This window comes from Apostichopus japonicus, chromosome 9 (assembly GCF_037975245.1).
Source record: "Apostichopus japonicus isolate 1M-3 chromosome 9, ASM3797524v1, whole genome shotgun sequence".
In the NCBI taxonomy this organism is placed as follows: Eukaryota; Metazoa; Echinodermata; class Holothuroidea; order Aspidochirotida; family Stichopodidae; genus Apostichopus; species Apostichopus japonicus.
This window is the reverse complement of record NC_092569.1, coordinates 22,581,997-22,603,183: the sequence shown is the minus strand read 5'-3', so window position 1 is coordinate 22,603,183 and position 21,187 is coordinate 22,581,997. Positions and strand designations below refer to the sequence as shown.

At 36.7% G+C, this 21,187-nt stretch overlaps 4 protein-coding genes across 4 annotated transcripts in view; all 4 read right to left on the bottom strand.

The window, feature by feature from the left end:
• Positions 1-21,187, bottom strand: part of LOC139973996 (fibrinogen-like protein A) — a 162,059-nt gene that overhangs the window by 121,716 nt on the left and 19,156 nt on the right. The window lies entirely within an intron of this gene.
• Positions 1-21,187, bottom strand: part of LOC139973989 (uncharacterized) — a 128,673-nt gene that overhangs the window by 95,169 nt on the left and 12,317 nt on the right. The window lies entirely within an intron of this gene.
• LOC139973783 (uncharacterized) lies at positions 9-19,956 on the bottom strand. Its single transcript, XM_071980650.1, has 6 exons — positions 19,915-19,956; positions 13,993-14,041; positions 13,187-13,359; positions 12,488-12,752; positions 687-898; positions 9-200 (listed from the first exon to the last, which is right to left on the bottom strand). The coding sequence occupies exons 1-6, from the start codon at positions 19,954-19,956 to the stop codon at positions 9-11; spliced, it is 933 nt and encodes a 310-aa protein (XP_071836751.1).
• On the bottom strand, positions 7,090-12,247 carry LOC139974028 (uncharacterized). The gene is made up of 2 exons (XM_071980941.1): positions 10,751-12,247; positions 7,090-9,588 (listed from the first exon to the last, which is right to left on the bottom strand). Exons 1-2 carry the CDS (start codon positions 11,073-11,075, stop codon positions 8,237-8,239), a joined length of 1,677 nt encoding a protein of 558 aa, XP_071837042.1. The 5' UTR covers positions 11,076-12,247; the 3' UTR covers positions 7,090-8,236.

Below are 21,187 nucleotides of genomic sequence, written 5' to 3'. Positions count from 1 at the left end.
TTATTTTATCAGAATGCTAGGAGATTTTCTAATATCACAATTATGAAACTTACTACAGCAAATCTGAGATTTGCTTCTTCAGTTATCTTTTGATTGAAAACCGCATTAGGACTACAAGCGTAAGTTTCATTCCAGCTGCTTTGTCCGTTGGTACAAACACCCTTTCTGGTACATCTAGGATTCACATTGAACTCGCCTTCCTGAAGACCAAAATATGTACACAAAGATTTATCAATGCCTGTCATTAAGCACAAACTATGCAATACCTAGTATTTACCACTTCCCCTCCCTATCATGTATTTATGTGTACGCTTTGACTGGAACACACCGTGACATAATTAAAATCACCTTAGTGTGTAGGATGTTGCATTTTTTCTCACTGATCAATAGACAGATAGATCCTAATATTGGATAGTTTGAATAAAAACTGAAAACTCAAAAATATAAACTGAACCAAAAGAGTTAACATAAAATAACATTCTGAAAAGTAAACAAAGTAAACACAAAATTGAATTCGGGACAAAATAGACAACAACTCAATTGTTGTATATATAAAACGCCACGCCACTGATATATGGATGTCACCCACCGAGTAAAACTCGCTGGAATTATTGAAGTATGCTGATATGACTCTGCAACTGTATAAAAACCTTTGGGGTTCGGGATAATACCCTCGGACGACTTACTGGTATGATTCTTTGCCCTTCTGATTCGCAACATCCACATTGTTCACGAGGTACACAGTGTGATCCCAACAAAAAGTATCCATCACGACAAACACAGGCTTCAACTTCCGTACAGTTGTCATCCTGACATATCCCTGGAGCTTCACAAGTTCGTTGACAAGCGGTACTGCAGTTTTTATACGCCATGTTTGTTGGACACAATGTGACAACATCTGTGTGAATACAATAGGCCGTCTTCCATGTGCCAAAAAAGTGCTTAGTTTTTGGATTTTGCTCAATTTTTTAGGGAATACTTGATTTGTGTGAAAATGAGTACAATTTGATATAAGGTTTGGTTTTCTGTTTGTTGGCAGCGACCAAATGTGCACACGGCTGTGCCAAGAACCAAAATGGCCGCTAGCTGCCCATATATGGCTATGATGAATTTGGAAGTTTTTTTTTAATAGCCATGGTGGAAGAGTAGAGTAATATAAAACAATCCTTATGAAGGGTCTTCTGGAGAACAAAAAGCCCACCAAATTTGAAATTTGTCCGATGCTGACTGGGGGAACAGTTAACAGAAAACCAAATAGAGGGCGCCCTTTACTCGTTGATTAGACTTTTTAAGAAAATCTACCGACCTGTTTAAGAAACAATACAGAGGTTGTATGTAATAATTTATGACTGAAAGTTACATACACATGTGAAATATGGTATCATAGAATATTCAATGCTATTATGATGACTTCAGAAAGTATTGCTGTTGCCAAGGTAACCAAACATTTTGTTGTTTGAGGATTGACCATAAGGAATATTAACTGTGATATCTCTATTTCTACATGAGCTATGACCTCGAAACTTGGTAGGAATGTGTTTTTCTTGATTGAGACCAGTTTCATTACAACTTTACTTTGTTTTCTGTGGTACAAAATGATTTCTGGTGGTCAGGAATTGATGATCGATACACATTATAGAGCATATGTTCTCAAGCTGAAACACATCAACTGCATGTAAAGCTTTAAGTCAAATGTAGTGGGAAGTTTGATTTTCACTTAAAATGAATAGTTTTCATCAATGTGCATTACTGTATGTACACCAATTAAGGTATATCCCCACTTAGTTTCACATTTAGAAGCCATAAATGCAATAACATAGGGTACTTGCAAATAGCTGATACTTTTTTTAAACAAATTATGATGATGACTCTGTAAATAAATATCATGGCTAGTTAGTGAGATTTGCTAAAGGCCTATATAGTAAGTAATGAAAATATGATACTGTATGGTAAGCAACAGTTAACAATATCATCAAAACTACCAGATTTTACAATAAAATGCGTTTGTTCGAATCTTTTGAATTGACATAAATAATTCATGGGATTTCTTTATGCCTTTTCCTCAAGTATAGCGCCTGACTAGACCCATCTCATTGGTATATATTTACCCTTCTTTGTTAGGAATCAATTGTCATCAGAGTCATCATCACTCTCGATTTGCTCTGGACAAAGTGAAATCAACTCATTGGTACAATTTCTACATTGGCACATATCTGTACAAGGTAGATTTTGTTTGAAACAGCTACATCGACCATCACTGCATGTGAGTTTCTTGCATGAACAACTTATCAACTCTAGTACACTATCAGGTGCTGGCTTCTGGTCCGTCCAGTTAATAACAAGTTTTCCTTCTTGTTTCAGCCAGCCATGACCCACAGCAGATGGAATCTCAGGCGTGTTGTCAAGGCTCCTCTTATGGATAGCTGACTGGTAGTTGGCTCTCTTACAGTGCTTTACAAATGCTTCACAGGGAGGGGGCATTTTTGTTTCAGGAGCAGAACTTGAACAAAATATAGCAAATCGAGCTTCGTTGACTTTATCCAAATTGGGTTTCCCATACAGGTGACACACAAATTTCTGTAGAGCATCAACCAAGCATTCGCTCACATCAAAGCAGTCACCAAGTTGCTGTAGAGTGGTGCAGTGCTCCTCACTTTCAATGGCAAGTTTTAATGGCTTCACCTTTCCGATACCTCTAAATGCACTGACCGAATCACACCCAGAGAAGATGTGTAGTCCAATGAGGGCCCTGGAGACACTCGTCCCTAAAGCCTTGCAGATCACCTCAATGTCAATAATTCTCTTTCGGTTACCGCATCCTGTTTCAAAGTATAGGTGTGCGTCTATCTTATCACAGAAATATATAGCCATGACCAAAACATCTGTATCTGGGCTCTTGATTACGATATTGGAAGTCATTTTCGCAGCATATTCACAGTGAAGCAACATTCTTGTGTCCGCTTCTTCGTGCGTGCATCTCAAATCTGGGACAGGTGTGACAGTGTTACTCTGAATTTTGTAGCAAATCTCACCATCGGTTGCAAATAATGTTACACCATGAAGGACTGACGAAGACTCCTTCCAAACCTGCGAGAAAAAATGCACCAAGGATTCCTTGTTTTCACCATTAGAAAGGAATTTCTTCCAATTCCCTGGAACCTTTTGGTATCTTGCAAACACCTTAGTTATTTGGCAACCTCCAGCAGCTCTGTGTTCTCTTTCAGCATTTTTTTATGCTATCAGCTGGGTATCGGTCGGTGACAAAGTGGACACAGTTTGATTTAATAAAAATTGCCATCCTCTTCAGATTACTGATAACAATATCTGCCAGTTCCCCGAATGTGCTAGGAATATTATTAAGCTGCTGCAGTGTGGCCATCCCATCAATAATGATAGTTGAACCCTCTGGTATAACATGGACATGCGGGGCTGCTTCTGGTAAATCTTCTAGACATGCTATTAGCTTGGATTTGGCCGTTTTCATCAGGGTCCCATAATGATTGGAAATGGAAAGAGGAACTGCACCTAATGAGAATGACAAGAGTTCTGCTATTTCCATTTCCCTCTTCTTGCCGATTACCACTAATCTGGCAAATAGATCCCTATCAGATTTGAGTGACAGTTCCATGCCTTTTACTGAGAGCCTGGACACTTTTGACATATGACCAAAGGTCTTCAGCTTCCTTTTCTTCAATGGAGCATAGAAATCTTCTCTATTACTGCTCAACCTTTCTGAGCAAAAAAGCAGAAGGTCATCATTCCCCTTCTCCTTGCTGTTTAGGAGATCGTCAGCCACCTCTGGTGTTGCAACTCTCCCAGAGGCTATGTTGACAAGAACATGATCCATCTGTTTGAAAGGGTTGATCATATTTTCAAGGGCTGACATCACATTCTTCACGTCTTCTTCATCTCTTTTAACTCTGGATAGGTCAAGGTCTTTCTTCTTTCTGGGGCAGCCTGTGGAACATGCCATCTTCTCACACTCTGAAACGATTAATGAACGCTCATGTTGAGTTAGAACCCATCGGTGCACGGCTCCTTTGTTCAAAGTAAATCCTCTCATATCCAGTCATGGACTCACTCATTCCAGAGATCCCTGCCTCACCAGTCAATAAAGACTCATCCTTCTCCTCAGAAGAAGATATACCGTGTGGGCAAAGAACTCCTACTAAAAGGAACGACAACAGGATCAAACTGCAAGAGGATACCTACCAGAAGGTCAAAAGCCACGCAGAGACGTTGAAGGGGCTCCAGTCCAATCTCATCACTCTCACTACAGAGATATCCCGGATAGACGGCGATAAAAACGCTACCTATCAACTCAAGGTTCAGAGAAACCCACCCAGACTCCCGGCGCAACTGAACCACTCGGAGGAGTTTCTTGATTCCTGGAATCAGGTACTCCAACGAGCAGGCAGGAACCTCCGTAGAATCTGGAGAGAAGAGTTATCTCGCCAAGCTAAAAGGCAACGGGATAGATTTCTCGAGAAGAGATCTAGAGCTGAGACAGACTTAGAGTCGACACTAGAAGCTCCTGAAGCACAAAGGCTTTTGAAGACCATCCTCCAGAAGTCAGCGAAAAGAGAGGAAACCAGAGTGGCACGCCGTCCAAAGGCCAGGAACAGAAAGCAACCTTATAAAAGGTAGAAGTAGGAGTTGCTCTTGAAAAAACGGCTCTTTTTAGGGCCAACAAATTTTCCAGAAAGAGCTACCTTCCTCTCCTCCAAACATGCAAAATGTACTTTCTCTCTGTCAACCTCTCCCATCGTCATCTAAAAGACGCAAATTTGTCCGTTCAGTGAAAGCTAATAAAAGCTCCGAAAAATTCCGCACCAACAACAGGGAGCTACAGACTATACGTAGTCACTCAAAAGCCCAAAATCTTCGAAAAGAAGCAGAAACACTAAAAAAGTTCGTTAAGAACCTATCAGACAGAAAAATGTCCAATATAGAGTTTATTGCGTTGGGAAAAGGTATGAAGTTCATAGCAACTCCAGTAAAACCTAAACGAAGTGATCTTCTCAAGTCACTAAAAGACTTAAAAAGAAAAATGAGAATCCGCTTCATCATGCAGAATAAAATGCAAAAAGGGATTACAAAATTCCGTCTACCTTCTACATGGTCACCTAACATGACTTTTAGTAAAAACCTAGAGGACTATTTGGAAGCAACACAAACCGAATTGGCAAGTGTTACTATCCGAAACGCCAATAGCAACTCACATAAGGCGGAACGTTTTGCACTAAATGCAATTAAAAACGACCGCTCTATTATTGTCAAACCCTTCGATAAAGGTAGAGGCATTGCTATATTGAATCACTCAGACTATCAAGCCGAAATTGAAAGGCAATTAGCTAGTCACCACTACGAAAAGTTAAAAAGTGATATGACGTTTCAAACTAAAAGTTTAGTCCAGGAAACACTAATTGGTATGTTCTCTGCAAAAGAGATCGATAAAAGCACCTTCGAGTACTTGTCACCATATAGCCACAAGATCCGCACACCGGTCATATATGTGCTACCAAAAATTCATAAAGCACCCCCGGCTAACTCAAAATTTGCCGGTAGACCGATAATAAGTGGAAACGGATCACCGACCGAAAAAATATCGGAATTTGTGGACTATTTCTTGCTTCCCATTGTAATAAAACAAAGCACTTATATGAAAGACACAAATCACATTCTGCAAATTTTGGAAGCCACCCCGTTACCAAAAACGGTAGTACTCGCTACACTCGATGTCGTCGCCATGTATACCAATACTCCCCAAGAGGAGGCATTAGATATATGTCAAGAAGTCTATGAAAAGACGGAACAAAGCGAATATGGAATAAATAAAATATCTTCCATATCCATGCGCAAACTAATTGAACTCATCTTAACAAGAAACTGTTTTGAGTTCAATAACCAATTCTATCTACAAAAGATCGGTTGCGCCATGGGTAGCCAAGCCTCTCCGGAAATCTGCGATATTGTCATGCATAGACTTGAAAACCAGATTTTACCGACAGATAATAAAATCTTAAAATGGCTCCGCTATAGAGATGACATTCTATTGCTCTACGACGGTACACATCAGGAGCTTGAACACCTAGTAAAAAGGTTGAATGAAATTCACCGCTTCTTAAAGTTTACGGTAGAAATATCAAACACCGAGGTAACATACCTAGATTTGAAAATCTTCAAAGGTACAAGGTTCGAAACCAATGGGTTATTAGACACTAAAGTCCACACCAAACCCACGGAAACCTTCCAATACCTCGACAGAAACTCTGCACACCCACTTGCCACTTTTAAAGGCTTCATTAAAGGGGAAATATTACGATACGCACGTCTCTGTAACAACGAGACTGATTTCTTAGAGAAAAAGAATGCGTTCACAGAGAAACTGTTACTCCGTAACTATAAGAAAGAGGAAATTGCCACAGCCACTAAAGGCATAAAATTTGAAAACCGTAGGCAATACCTCACTACCAATCCTAAACAAAAGGAACCACCACTGGTGTTCAAGCTCACCTATACACCCCACATCAAAACCACGCATTTGAAAAAAGCACTTTTGAAACATTGGCACTTAATTTCGCAACACGCGGAACTATCCAAACTGTTTCCAAAAGAACCGATTCTTGCCTACAAAAGGGCCCAAAATCTCAAAGATTTACTTGTTAACTCAAGGTTTCGTTCTAACGAAGAATCAGCTGACTCTCAAGGTTCACACGAAGCTCTTTTAGATGCTCTTATAGATGCACTATGAGTTCATAAGAAACTCGTGCACAGAAAATAGATGCATTTTGAGAACGAGACGCTCATGCCGAATATAAAAAATTCAAAGGCTTACTACTGATGAAGCTCCTCCTATAAAAGTTGAGAGCAGAAACCGGTCTAGTTGGTCATAAGAACCTACGCTAGTCTTTCTTACTATTAAAAGTACACTCAATTCACCTAATAGGTGCAATTATGTTTCACCATGAGGAACATGCTATAAGTTCATGTTCTTCGGGCCCTCCCACAAAAATACTTCAGGTTCTTGGCTACTATGTTGCGTTAGATAGTGTAAAACCGCCTACACCCCCATTTCATTTCGTTTGTTCAATCGCCATGTCACATGCCACCTGAGAAAAGCCGTGTGAAGATTGACGTTGGATAACAAATTGACCCTCACAAAACTTGGAATACACGAGAGGGTGCGAATTTGGCAAGTTGAACATTTCCATGATATATGCTGTCCCATATCTTGCATAGTTGACATTATCACATGAGAAAAACCATGGCAATATAGATACAAGACTGGAGAGATGCAGTGACCAATTACCCTCTCTTGTAGCCCGAAGAAACAGAAGGAGGCATTCCACCATTTCAATGTAACTGCTCCAGAATGCAAATGTGGGATTCTCAGATTGCTTGACAATAAATGTGTCATATGCTTTACAGAGAGCAGTCATCTGGAGACTGTTCATGGCAACCATAAATGATTCATCCGGGTAGGCCTCAACTAAATTTGTGGTAAAATCTTGTACCAATTTTTGCCCATTGCCATCCAAAGACTCCACAAACAGGTTCCACCTGATTCTTGACAAAGCTTCAGCGACAATCTTGTGTGCTCTGACTGATCGGTTATAGTGATGGCCGTTCATAACTCCATTGATAGACCCAGTGGCCACAACTTCTGCCTCTATCATTATTTCCTCCAAACCAGCATCCCTGTACATTTTGCCAATGCATGACAGATACGACATAGCAGTATGGAAATCGCCAAGTCTGATGATAATACGTTTGCTGCATTCAGAGTTTTGCCAGCGTATTTGTTGCGCTTTGGCGTAAATGGCTTGGTCAAATACAACTACTATTTCTTCCAATCCCAATTTCCCACAAATCTCTAAACTTTTGTGCAGTATTGTGTTGACAGTATCATAGCTGGTAGGACTCGAATCTATAATCGACAGGTAGCCTATAGTTGACCTCATCGGAAGTTCAACCTGAAGAGTGGTATTGAACCCTGTCCACCCTGGTAACATGTTAGTTTGTAATTTACATAGAATGTAAGCTAAATCTAAGCATCTTGGAATCCTTTGTGCTTGGGTTGATAACAAACTGCTCAGAGAAAAGCATGGATTTGCTTGAGGCCCTCTTTTCTTATTCCCATAGTATGGCATCAGCTTAAGAGGGGGTGCACTGATTGACACTGTTTTCTTCTTCTTGAACTTGACTACATCCCTTACAGGATACATTGTATCTGTCACGAGAGCTGGGTGACGTTGAACGATGATGCCATTGGTGCTATGAGTTGTTCCCTTTCTGAGAGCGTTTCCTCACCAAAATCGTTGTTGTCCCAAATTAGAGTAGTGAACAAATTGTGTTGTATATCCCTTGGGATAAAATCTTCTCCCCTTTGAAGTTGGAGTTCAGCTAGAGCTGAATCATGTTGGAGGCTGACAGAGGGAGAAACAGAATGTCCAAATCTGTTTAAAAGTCTAATCAACTGTGTTGAGCCTGTCATATGCCGAATCGTCATGGCTAGAGAGATGTGTTTTGGAGTCTGTATATTGCCGTTTGACTTCAGATACAGTAGATCTTGAGCAATGGAAAGAATTTTAGGCCTAGCATCTCTCTTAACAGCAACTTTCCCAGCACAGACCGGATCAGTACCTTCTTCTTCCATTCCTGTACACCATGTTAGAAAGTTGAAGAGTTTATCTGGTACGATGCTTTCAGCTGTACTAGTTGTCAACGTTGCAGCAGTGGGAGGCCATGGTGAGTCAATTTGCACCCTTGATAAAACATCTCTCAATATTTGAGCGGCATGGTAGAGAGTGTATGATGCATCAGGACCTTTCTCACACCCTTTTAACATGTTGAAGCTACTTTCATCCTCAGAATCATCAGTGCTCTGTGTATCTGATGAATGCTGTACCACATGGTCTTCAATCAAATCTGATGTACACAATTCATTAACATACACAATGTCACTTTTGCATCGGTGTGAAGGTTGAAAAAAATTAATCTGAGGATATCTCTTCTGAAGATACTTCTTAAGTTGATGGTTGCGTTGATTGACAACGTTACAGTGCGCATCCTCTTCAAGCATTTCGTTGAAAATTCTGGTTAACTTTGACATTCTCATGATATCTTTGTTTTCAAGTATGTTGGGCTGAATGACAGTGTCACAAAATTTATTGAAAACGTCATCAATTCTTGTGGTTTGACTAACAATTTTTTTGTGACTGCTCACCGGACCCCTAACATAGTTTCTGTAGCAGGAAAAATGGTACCTTACTTCAATTGCAACTGGATCTCTGTCTCGAAGATGGAGAAGAATCCTTTCATCCAGCTTGGAAGCAGCTGCCTCTAAAAGTTTTCCTGCTGTTAGGGTTTCACATCGGATCAGTCGTTCTTTCCCTCTCTTACGAGATACAGGATCCACCTTGTACTGTTCGATTTTACAGATGATACACTCCTCTGGTAGAACATTCTGTGACCTAGACCTTGCATCAGATGAGGAAGAAGCCAACTTTGATGATCGGAGAAGTTTTTTTTCCAGAGGTTCATTAATTTCTGTTTGATGATCTTCTTCAATAGAGGTATCTTGATCTGAAATCAAATTAAAAAATGTAAAACAATTAAAATCCCTCAGGATACCTCCTCTATCTGAAAGTGACATACAGTTGCTTTGTTGGGTTGATATGTTTTTGTGTATGACACTCCTATGTTGAGTTGGAACAATTCCTTTTCAGAGATGTCTGTGAGTGACAGCTAATTTTCTCACATTTTATATGGGCCCAACAGACACTGACTATTCGTTGCACAGAAAATTATTTTAGAAAATTTATTTTTGTGAAATGACAGCATGACACATAGCACAGTGAAGCCTCACTCAATTTAGAAAACATACAACTGATCTTTATCAATTTCAAATTATGCCTTTCTGCTAACAGATTATTAAAGCTAAAATGATGATTGAACATCCTTTTTTGTTGATAGTCATAACAAACTAGCCTCATTTTAAAATTCATAAATGATAATGTAGATGTCTAATGGTCTTATCTCCCTTCATTTCACCTAATGTTTTCACAATTCATATCAAACTGCACTGCAGGTTTTCTAACAATTCTTCAATTCCCAATTTCATGTGTAGTCAGATAAACTCATTTAACAAAATCATGCCTTAGAGGCAACTACCTTCAAGACAGGATAACTAAATACCAAGATCAGGCATAAAAAGAACATTTGGGAATAAAACAATAAAAGGCACTTTTTGCTCACACTAAATCTTCTAGAAATCTGCAGTACTTATTGACCATGTATTCACATACCAATGTAAATTCAAGCAATTCAATTACATTGTATGCAAGGGAAATGAGCTTTTAAAGTTCCAACAAGTGAATTGATCAAAGAAGTGTTACATCACATCATTAAAACAATTTGTTTGTGTTCATTGACATGTTTCTGTATTTCATTACTTTTTAAAGGTAGTCTGTATTGGCCCCAATTATAGCATGCTATAATTTCTACAAGTTTTCAAAAAATCCTTCCCTGTGGGTCTTTACTTTCCAATTTGTTCTTGGACTTATATGCTACATGGGCACACAAGATGCCTGAATGTCCTGGTGAGGTAAATTTCCTCCAGGGTGGTAATAAAAAAAAGTTAAAAGAATTTTGACCAAAATTTACCTTATTTGAAAATGAGGCATATTTGGGATCAATACAGCATACCTTTAAGTCATAATAAAATGCATTTTGACAAACTTCTTACCTTCAACTGCTTTATGTTGAGGTAATTTCATCTGTCGTTTCTTTGCTCTGATGATATCTGTTTTGTTGGTAAAAGCCGCATAGCAATCACGATGGTAGAAGATGTCCTCAAAGCTGTCAGGCTGTTGTTTGCATGTGGATAAAACTTCGTGAGCAACATCATACTGTGGGCCAGATAATTTGCACCATTCCTCAGTACAGGCAATAACTTTAGACCAACTGATTGGGGTGAACCTTGTTAATGGCCCTATCTTCCCAGCACAATGGACTGCACATTTGTGAGAAGTCATCATCAAACTGTTAGAGAAAATAGCAAAATAAAACATAAAGCTGGAACTTTACTAGTTCATGCATTCATAACCATAGCTAGTCGATATGGAGTAGTGAGGCACAGTGACTGCTTTGCTGGTCCATGGGATAGAGGGTAGGCCAAGTGCAATCCCTTGAACAGATCCTAGTGTTATGGTACTTTGCAAAACCTTGGTTGTTTTATCAAAATGTCTTTGTCTCTTATTGACTTGTGCAGAGCCTAGCCCTATTGCATCTAACAGTAATTTAAAAATCAAGCAAATTTGGCAAAGGATAAGTCTCGCATCTATGCCAGTAGGCTAATCATTAGGGTTAGTCTGAGCAAGTATACCATCTACGATCTAACGTCACCATCAGTTAAGTAGGCCCATGCCAAGGATGGTTCTGATTATTTATTATGTTAAAACTAAATAGGAGCAACAACTAACATTAGGCGTAGGCCTACGCCAATACAAAGTGATACGAAAGTCAACCCTGCTCATTGCAGCGATTCCTCGATTAGAAATCTAGGAATAAACAACATTGGATGTACGAACGTTCAATCGTCTGTATAATAAGGACATCATAAACTAGGCCAAGCATAGGCAAAACCTATATGGTTTGCTAAGTCTAACGTCAACGAAGACTTTGGTCAGGCAGATATAAAATGTAGGCTAATGCAATATCGCAATCCCAACCGGCGTTAGGCGTTACAACTTTGAAGCGTAGGCCTACGTACTTAATCAACAGAAATTTCGACCTCATTTGCTTACAATATCATACAAGTGTAAACTTATATTTTACGACTTTTTTTGGCTCCTACAGTTATTCTATTCTTACCTTTGTCGAAACGTTTTCTGATCATTTGGACTGCGATCTCTGATTGATTGGAGCAATGGATGGGCTACAGGCTCTATATGCAGACAGTGCGTGATCTAGGCTAGCTACAGTAGATGTAAACAAATAAGTTTGGGCCGGGTCAAAAGGTCACGAGAAGCGGCCCTATGATTGGTCAGTTGCCCAAAATCAGGCATGTCCCATAATCAATTAAAATACTACAGTTTGACTGCATTTTTAGAGTAATGTGCAACAATCGTGTTGTTGGCATAGCAAATTATGAATCTCGTGATTATTCTCCGCATTTTAAGCTCCAGTAACACCATTCCCCTAAAAAGTTGAGCGAAGGAAGCGAAAAGCAAGCCATGGAAGACGGCCTACAAGGAAGTGATTGAAAACACGGAAATAAGATTTATGGAGGTATTGATGAGCAATGGTCGTGAAAGCTTGAACATTAAATTACGGAAAATATTTTTCCAAGAGCTTGCAAAAGCGGTCTCAGGTACATACACTAATCTACTTACATTCTTAATTGGAATACACTGGTTATTTTTAAACATTATGTCTAACTCTCTACATATTAAGTTATTTTCAAGCGTTAACAGTAACTCACCGGTCTCTCCAGAATACTGTCCGAGGTTTACTAACTTGAAGTAGCTGAAAGCGTCACTGATTCGAAAATGATCGTATGAAACACGAATTAGGGAACCATTTGATGTTGTCATGTCAATTACCAGTTGATACTTCTTCTGATTGGTCAAGAAAGATAGCTTCTCGTTACCGAGCCAAAATTCCCAAGACAAAAACCCTAAGCCAGTCTTGTAGCTATCCCAGTCACGACCAAAGTCGATGGACCCGTCAATACGTCGTTGAATAACCTGATGAATAATTAGACGGATTGATTGGATACTGTTTACAATCGCATTGAAAGTAAGCTTTTGATATTATAAAGGTTTACCAGTAACTGTAGATAAGTTTGACCAAACGGAAATCTGTAACATTGAACATTTCTTGACTATTTTTGTTCCTAAAAAAAAATGAAGGACCAATGAATATGCAAAGAGATAATTATGAAACAAACTAAAATAGCTTTACATAGAAATAGGCTAAAGAAGTAGTATGAAACAAAACAAAATAGGATTATTCTGTAAGGTTATAATCTCTGCTTATGGTTACAGAGTAGCTGAGTCATTAATTGACTATGCACACCCGCACCAATAGATACATATTTATAAAGTATGGGGTCACTGTTTCTCCAGACATATTGAGTGTTACATGGAATGGAAGCAGTGCTAATGAAAGATACACCTACCGTCCATCCACCAGATGTATCTGTTCCATCACAGTAAACCTCAAAAGGTTCTAAATAGCCATCTGGTTTGATCATGAAGACACCGGCAGAGTTATGAGATGAACATTGCCCCTGGACTTCCTTGCAATCTCTCGGGTAACTCGATTGTTGATAGAAGAAAAATGTTGAAGAGCCTTGTTGATGAGGGAATAAATAAATGTTACAGTAATGATGCACGTAATAAAAAATAATAATAATACTACATATCGAGCTAATGAAATCAATGTCTTCAATATTAGTTGACTTACTTCCAAGAAGCAATTAAAACACAAATATGATGACTTTGATAAAAAAAAACGTTACTACTTACACTACTGGCATGAGAAACATGAGCCCCGTATGGCTGAAACAATTCCAAATAAGTAGTTTATGAAGGTTAATTATATACAATGGAGTGAGACAAAAAAAAAAGATGTTTGTGAAACTCTGACGTTCAAGGGGCAGAAATTTAGAATTATTTGTCATTCTCTCAAAGACATGTATCGATCACATATGGTTAAAGAATCTTAGTAAGAAATAACTCCTAATACAAACATTTCGTTTTCCTAGCTATGTTTAAAATGCTTTAACATTGTGCCAAAAATTGGTGTCAGTGTAATCCTTTGTTTCATTCGAAAAGATTATACACAAGTTTTGCTTGTTGTGGAAATATTACTCACGGTTTCCTCACTAATTTCTACAATAAGCATGGGAAATAAATGAATGAAACAAAGTCTACATGTTACAATAAGCTTAAATGGTAAGGAGTTTAGGAATAAATCACTCACTTTGCCCATCTTCACTGTTAGAGGCATCACTTGTTCCAGCTTCCGCAGTCTACCAATCAAAAATACAATACAATAATTCAAACAAGCGATATTTCTAACGGTATCACCCCTCAGAAATTGGACGCCATGTAATTTTAAGAGCAAATAACTCTTGTAATAATGGAAATAGATCAGTTTTATCAAATTGAAAGGAATGATTCTTCAACATAAAGCAGATAGGCAATCAGACAAATGGCATGTTATCGCCCGGTTTGTCAAAATGAGTTTACTTTGAATAAGCATAGAATGAAGAGAACTGATTGTTAACTTTAAAGTAAATATAGCTCAGGACACAACTTCCTTTAAAACTCAAATTTACTCAAATTAAGCCAACTATATATATGCGGCGAATACTGCTCATTTCTAGATATGTTGCAATGCTGTGCTGTGTGTTATTTTTGGTATCATTGTCTAACAATTGATTAACAAGACTACACCAAACATATGTCGACCCGTGTATCCACTTTGTATCTGACGATTCAACATCCCTGTAAAAACAAATATCCTCTACACTGTTATAATAAGTTAACGGATCTAAATAAGCACACTTGCCAAAAACCTGACCCTTTCTGTTTGGCAAAGTTGATGAAGCTGCAATTCTTCATTGTAGTTTCATACGAACTGTTTACTATGACACTCGGTTTCATGAAGCAACCTGTCTAATTATTAGTTCGGCCGTGTTGATAAAACAAATATTATCAATATACAAACGTTCATATAATAGTTCTTGGCTATACGTGTGTACTTGTTTTATGTATAAAGCATTTAGTAAACTAGACAGTCAAAATAAATTGGTACACTTTTTGGTTTGAGTTAGATAAATGAATTTCAAAATGATATCTATGACTTAATGTACCCCCCCCCCCTCCTAAAAAATGTACAGTGATTTGCTGGTAATTATACTAGGTATATTGTGTAAGCAGCTGAATATTATAATTCAGTTCTTTCAGTTTATATTTAGAAATTTAGAATTAGACAACATCAATTCGGAGAGACAGGCATAGACATTGCCGGATACAAAATATCTGCCAAGATATTTATAGCTCATCGAGAAAGAACAATATAAGTTCTAAACGTGATTAAACATTTCGTTTGAACCATATACGGAAAAATATATTCAGTAGCAAGATATTTTGCCTTAATTATGATCTGGACATATGAAACGAATGATCTTGGCAATTTACAGCTCCATATGTCAATTCTAGTTTTTGCTTCCACTTAATCCTAAAATTTTAGTCATATATCTTTTGGAGCTAGTTATCGCGATCAACAAATTTAGTGATAAAGTGATAACTCTCATAATTTAACATTAACTGATATAGTTTGCTTTTACTCCACAGAATGTAACTACTATAAATATTGAATATTGTTTACCGTTAAATATCATTATGGAGACAGGGTGAGATTTCGGTTCAATCTACGATTGTACACAGTATCTTTAAACACGTTAATCGTTCACGCTATAATTGAAAACTCTTCAGAAACTTTATTACTGAGTTTTTGGTAACACTTTTTAAAGAATTTATATAATAAACGCTGCATCTTTCTTTTTCTCCCAAAGGACAGTCTATCTTTTCAGTAGTGTTTAAAAAGTTAGATAGAATGATCAGCACAAAATACAAAGGTTAAGTTGTAAAAAAAGTTACCATTTCACACTTCTCTAGGTCAAATTGCACATGGACACTTATTATATTAAAACTTACCATTAACTGTAAATTTATTTAGCAACTTACTCGGCGCAAGAAGACAAAATTATTGTTTTATTTAAAGGAGAATCACAGACTGACCCCACTACTAAATATTAAATAAAGATACAATGATGTTATTAGGAAAATATTTGCTATTTAAACACAAACTACGAAAGTGATTTTTTTTTCTTTTGGGTGATGTATTTTCCATACGTCGTCCCAATTTTATTTTAAAATCCTGGTTTACTAATTGTAATGGTATTTTCGTTTATCACTAGGATGTACAATAATATTACTATGATGCACAGATGATTTATAAAAAAAACTTAACATGGACATTTTATGGCCAATAAATGAGACACTCCTTGAGAAGTAAATGGTACATTTGGATATCAAATTTTCAGGTACTTTTTTCCCATAAATTCAAGGTTTGAAAATAAAATTGTTAAGTCGATCGATACCGTGCGAAATGACAAAATCATTAATGTAAGGGAAAACAGTTTCTTCTAAGGTATTTTAAATTGATGGCGTTGTTTATGACGCATATGTCACAGCTCTCTACTGACTAACATGAAATAGACAACAAATATATGTTTTTGATAGCGTGTAAGCGGTAAAAGTGGATAGATTGACATGGATCTGGGCAGAACGATGAAAAGCTTTAACAAATAACTATTTCCGAAGAGTTCGATTCAACTTTATTAAATAATACTTTGAAGACAATATGAATATTTGCAATTGATTTTACCCTAGTGATACTACAGCGTATGGAGTAACATTCAATATATATTTTTTTTCACCGAGCAATTGACTGTGGACCAAAATAATGTTTATTTCAAAACTTTTGTTTAAAACATTAATATATATCCTTAGTCAGTACAGTATCGTCTACTGAACGTAATTCTGATTACAGAAATAAAACGGGCTTAATGCAGTGCACTTGTTTTACAAGGGATCACTTTGTTTTCCAACGACGAATACTACTTGAAAAGTACGATCATATCCTAGTGTTAACTTATTATATACAATCTGCTTTAATGAAATCTCACTGTTTATTCAATTTGACAAAAAAAAAACTCCAAATAACACCTTAGTGCATATAATCACTTTTCTCGATCTTCGAGGTTCTTATTTTGAGAAAATGAAAAGTTCAATATAATTGTCGGGTTTCGAATAATATATGATTGCCGATGACAATAGTTTATAAGAATGTTTTTTTGCTGCCCCAATACCTTAAGATGTTCAATGTTAGAAACATATGTTCTTAGGCAATATAGGTAATAGCTGATGTAAATATATCATATATTTTGCATAAAAAAAAATGAGCACTGATTTCGAAGTTTTAAGGTTATTATATAAAATATAAGATCCTATCCGATGTGAATATATCTGATATATGATTTGAAAGTTTTCAGGTTATTCGTTCAACTAAATCAACTGCTTTTAATTTGAGCTTTTCCGACAAATCTCATTTGATGCGCTGATATCTTTCTTTGAGAAGAGTTACAAGTGTATTAGACTATTGAGATATTGTTTTGATTAATTAAATAATGAAACAGTGAATCTGGACAGAGTGCGGTTCTGTATAATAATATATTAAAGCTTTAATAAATACAAAACTATCCACATTTATATTATTTGCTCATATGTACCTAAACGTTACCAAACTTTTTTTTCCTTCAAAAATAAGTTGCTTCAAACTTTTGAAAAAAATAAAAAATATTGAAACTTCAAAAGCCCGGTACTAATCTTAGCAATCGTTAAAACTGTGATTAAACAACTCAATTGTGAATTTTTAATTCCATCCGTATTAAAATAAAATAAAATCCTAATATAAAGTTATGAATAAGTGAAAGTTTTGAAAACGCTCAGTTCAAGTTTTTGTTGTGATTTTTTTAATCTCAATTTTGTGATTCAATCGAGAAAAAAATAAATGCTTTTTGTTAACTATGACAATGGAAATAAATTGCATTCAGATTAGTTGTGCATTTGAATATGGAAACTAAATCTGGAGAATGAATACAACCTCTGGATTACAAAGTTTCAAATCTTTTCAAATTAAATTATTTTCTGTGCTCAGTCAAGTTGAACGCTGCACTAAATTGTTAGATATTTCATATACATTCCAATTGTTACAGCACACGCCAGTTGTTGTTAGCAATATTTAAATGAACTTAATTAGATTTGATTTAATTGCATTAGCTGTCAATGTGTATTGATAAGATTTGTACAAAGGGAATAATGATTAGTGAGTTTTTATAGTGATGAAGATGTCAGATATATGCACACCATATGATAATTTCTTTTCTTACGAAGCATCTATTTAATAAAAAAGTTTTATTTAATTCAGTGTAAATTATTGTTAAACCCTTTTGAGAATGTTTTACTTGAATAGATATTATTTTAAACTTTCTCTAAATTGATTGCTAATTTCAGTATTACAAGAAGCGACAACTAGCAACTAAAAAGTATTAACAGTCTGTCAGTAGAATAAAATAAACTGCGCTGTCTTGTTGAGAATTAGTATCTAACATTTTTAATGAAACATGATGGAAACGTTAAAGAATATATCAAATTTTTATACACTTACTGTTCTACTTGAATCGAGGAAGCCGGCTGTCCAAATAAAAAATGAAACTCGAAGTAACAAATCAAGTACATAACAGTAATAACAGTTATAACAGTACATCTTGATAATGGCGTCTCGTCTTCTACAGAGACCTGCTGTTGTCTGAATTACAAGTTGACAATGACTTTCACCTACTAACGGGTAGCTACAGATAGTACCTCGGGGAATTAACAATGTACAGTAAAACATTGTTTCCATCTTTGGTACTAATAATTATTCACTTAATGTATGGTTAATTTCACCACGTCATAAATACCTACATCATATGGGAGACTTCTATTAAAACTGCACTCAATAGCGTCCGTAGATAACAGAACAAGGAAGTCTCAAGCGTGGACACGGATTTGGACGTGATAAAAAAAAAGTAAAGATAAAATAAAAAAATCACATTAACGCTAATGAATCGCCCTTGTATTGAATACTACGGTATCTTTATTAAACTATTTAGGAACCAATCATGTTATCGACGAATCTATGTATCTCTATGAATCGAAATGATCCCTAATTGACGTCAATAGGACAAATTCTAATCTGCTCCGGTTGTGGTGTTTTTCTATTGGATACAGTCTACCATGTCTTAAATACTTGGGTGCAAAAGAGGGTTGACTCTGTTTCCCTTGTCTTGGCTGAAGGTTTTCAATCATGGGAGGGGGGGGCAGGGGGATACGTAAGAATAACGGATTTCATTTGAAGCGTAAATTAAATGATGAACAGCGCCTATATAACTCTGAGGCTATATAATGAGCCAGCAGATAATGAAATCCAACAGCATTCGCTAATCTTCTTTACAGTTTATCATTGTTCACATTTTAAAGTATGCTTCATTATCACGTACAAGTAATATAACACTTCCTGTAAATGATATCGTGCGTTCAGTTTGGTTAGCAATGCCACTCATGATAGTTTTAAGTGTTCTAAGTGAAATAACTATATATTTCAAAGGAGTTTTGAAGCATTTATATATGGTGCTAAACCTGGGTCCTAAGCTGCTATACATGTTGTTGTTATAATTAACCATGTTATTCAATAGACCTTAAGTCTTAGTTTACTAGTTATGTACATATGTTCACAAAATGCTTGATTTGTGGTTAAGTTTACTAACGCCAAGTACAGGGCCGTAACCTGTAGGGTGGGGGAAGGGGGAAGCTGCGCCCCCTGAGAGTTCCACTTTCTAGATTGAAGTAGGCCTATGATTATGTGAACGCCTGGACTATATACTTATTACGTTCTTGTGTTTCATATAGACCTATCAGTTATATTGTAAGCCCCTGTATCAGTGCCCCGTTGATTTAACTAAAAATATTGAGGCTCAGTCAGTTACACGGCCGATCCACTCAGCTCACTTGCCCCCCACCCCCCCCCCCCTCCAGTAAGTCTCTCTTTGGTATGTAAAACAGCTAATGATAACTCAAACCTAACAAGCTTATGAAGTAACGTAAAGACCTATTTCTCCCTTACGAAGTTATTTTCTCCCGCAAAGAATTAATCTCATTTACATTTTTTGTTTGGAGGGTAAATTTCTAGAACATGAGATCTCACAATTAAGAATGTTCATATGCAACTTACAAGGCTCGCAATGCACCATCTCTTGCAATTTGGTGAGGGCATTTTTCGCAAAAATGTTCTTGCTGAGCTACGCTCCAACCGATGCTGGCGCTACGTTTCGACAGTGTCATAATGGTCCAGTGTGGGAGGTGGCCCACCCACTAACAATTTCGTAAAAGGCCCAAGTATATACCGACATCAAAAGCAGCACTATGGAACATTTGGACGACACATAATGTTTCTCGATATCACTCGACTACCCCTAGAGATTCTACCCTTGGGAAATGAAGTATCTTTATTTTAAGTTTCCGACATAGTGAATGTGCCCAGATACTCAATGGCGATTTTTTATTGTACCTATATGATACCTTATATGCACATGTTGTAAACTTCTGTATAAATAGATGATTTTTATTTGTGTTCAAAATTTAAGAATGTTTCCATTTGGGTTCAGAATTTGATGATACCAATCATTATAAATTCCCACCAGATATTCAACATATAAGTCTTTCTTTATTCATGTATAATCACTTGCCAGGAGATAAAAGCGTTATGCAGGTGACCAAACATAAAGAACCAACCCTTGTTATCGTTTATTACTTTCATTATTTGAGTTTTAGATTTGACTAACTTTAAGAAGTAAGAAAATTGTCGCTTGAAGAAAGAAGAAAGGATACATTCTTGAGTGTCATCTTGGTGTTTAAAATGATTTTGAAGTAAACAATCATATAATAAGTAGAAGATTTAATACCCAATGAGATTCATTAGTATTCAACAAACACAAGTTCTTCAAAAATACATAAAGTCAAATGTAATGATCGGAAATTTTATACTTTGTGACTACTTCTACAAACTTTTCGGTAATGCTATCCCTTACTCAGGTTTAACGTGACGATTCTTCATTTCAGTATATTTGATTTTATAATTCGATTCTGGGATATAATAACAATAGATGCTGGAATAACTTTCTTAACTGACGTGGTAGAAGTTAGAATAGTAACAGTTATCGTACCACCATGAAAACTTAACCCCCTAAATAAACATCTAGTTGTTTTTTTTTTCTGTGGAATGTAGCGAAACATTGCACGTGATATAGGAATACATATACGTTTGTCGGTGCAACGTACTTACGGTTGTGTGTATACCAGCTGAAGAAGGAGTTCAAAGGGAGAGAGGGGCAAGAGCATGGCTTACTTTCTTACACGAATAAAGCTGAATAATTATTTTGGTTTGTAGAATTTCTACTTTACTATTCATATTCAGCATTTCTGGTATTGATCTTCAGTTTGGTGGA

What these genes read in the sequence shown, in the direction of transcription:
- LOC139974028 (XM_071980941.1), bottom strand. Translation starts at nt 11,075, where the DNA reads ATGTTTTATTTTGCTATTTTCTCTAACAGTTTGATGATGACTTCTCAC. An exon ending in TCAACATAAAGCAGTTGAAG is followed by an intron (nt 9,589 to 10,750) that starts GTAAGAAGTTTG and finishes ATTTGATTTCAG; the next exon opens with ATCAAGATACCTCTATTGAA.
- LOC139973783 (XM_071980650.1), bottom strand. Translation starts at nt 19,956, where the DNA reads ATGCCCTCACCAAATTGCAAGAGATGGTGCATTGCGAGCCTT. An exon ending in GATGGTGCATTGCGAGCCTT is followed by an intron (nt 14,042 to 19,914) that starts GTAAGTTGCATA and finishes TTTGATTGGTAG; the next exon opens with ACTGCGGAAGCTGGAACAAG. An exon ending in TAACAGTGAAGATGGGCAAA is followed by an intron (nt 13,360 to 13,992) that starts GTGAGTGATTTA and finishes CTCATCAACAAG; the next exon opens with GCTCTTCAACATTTTTCTTC.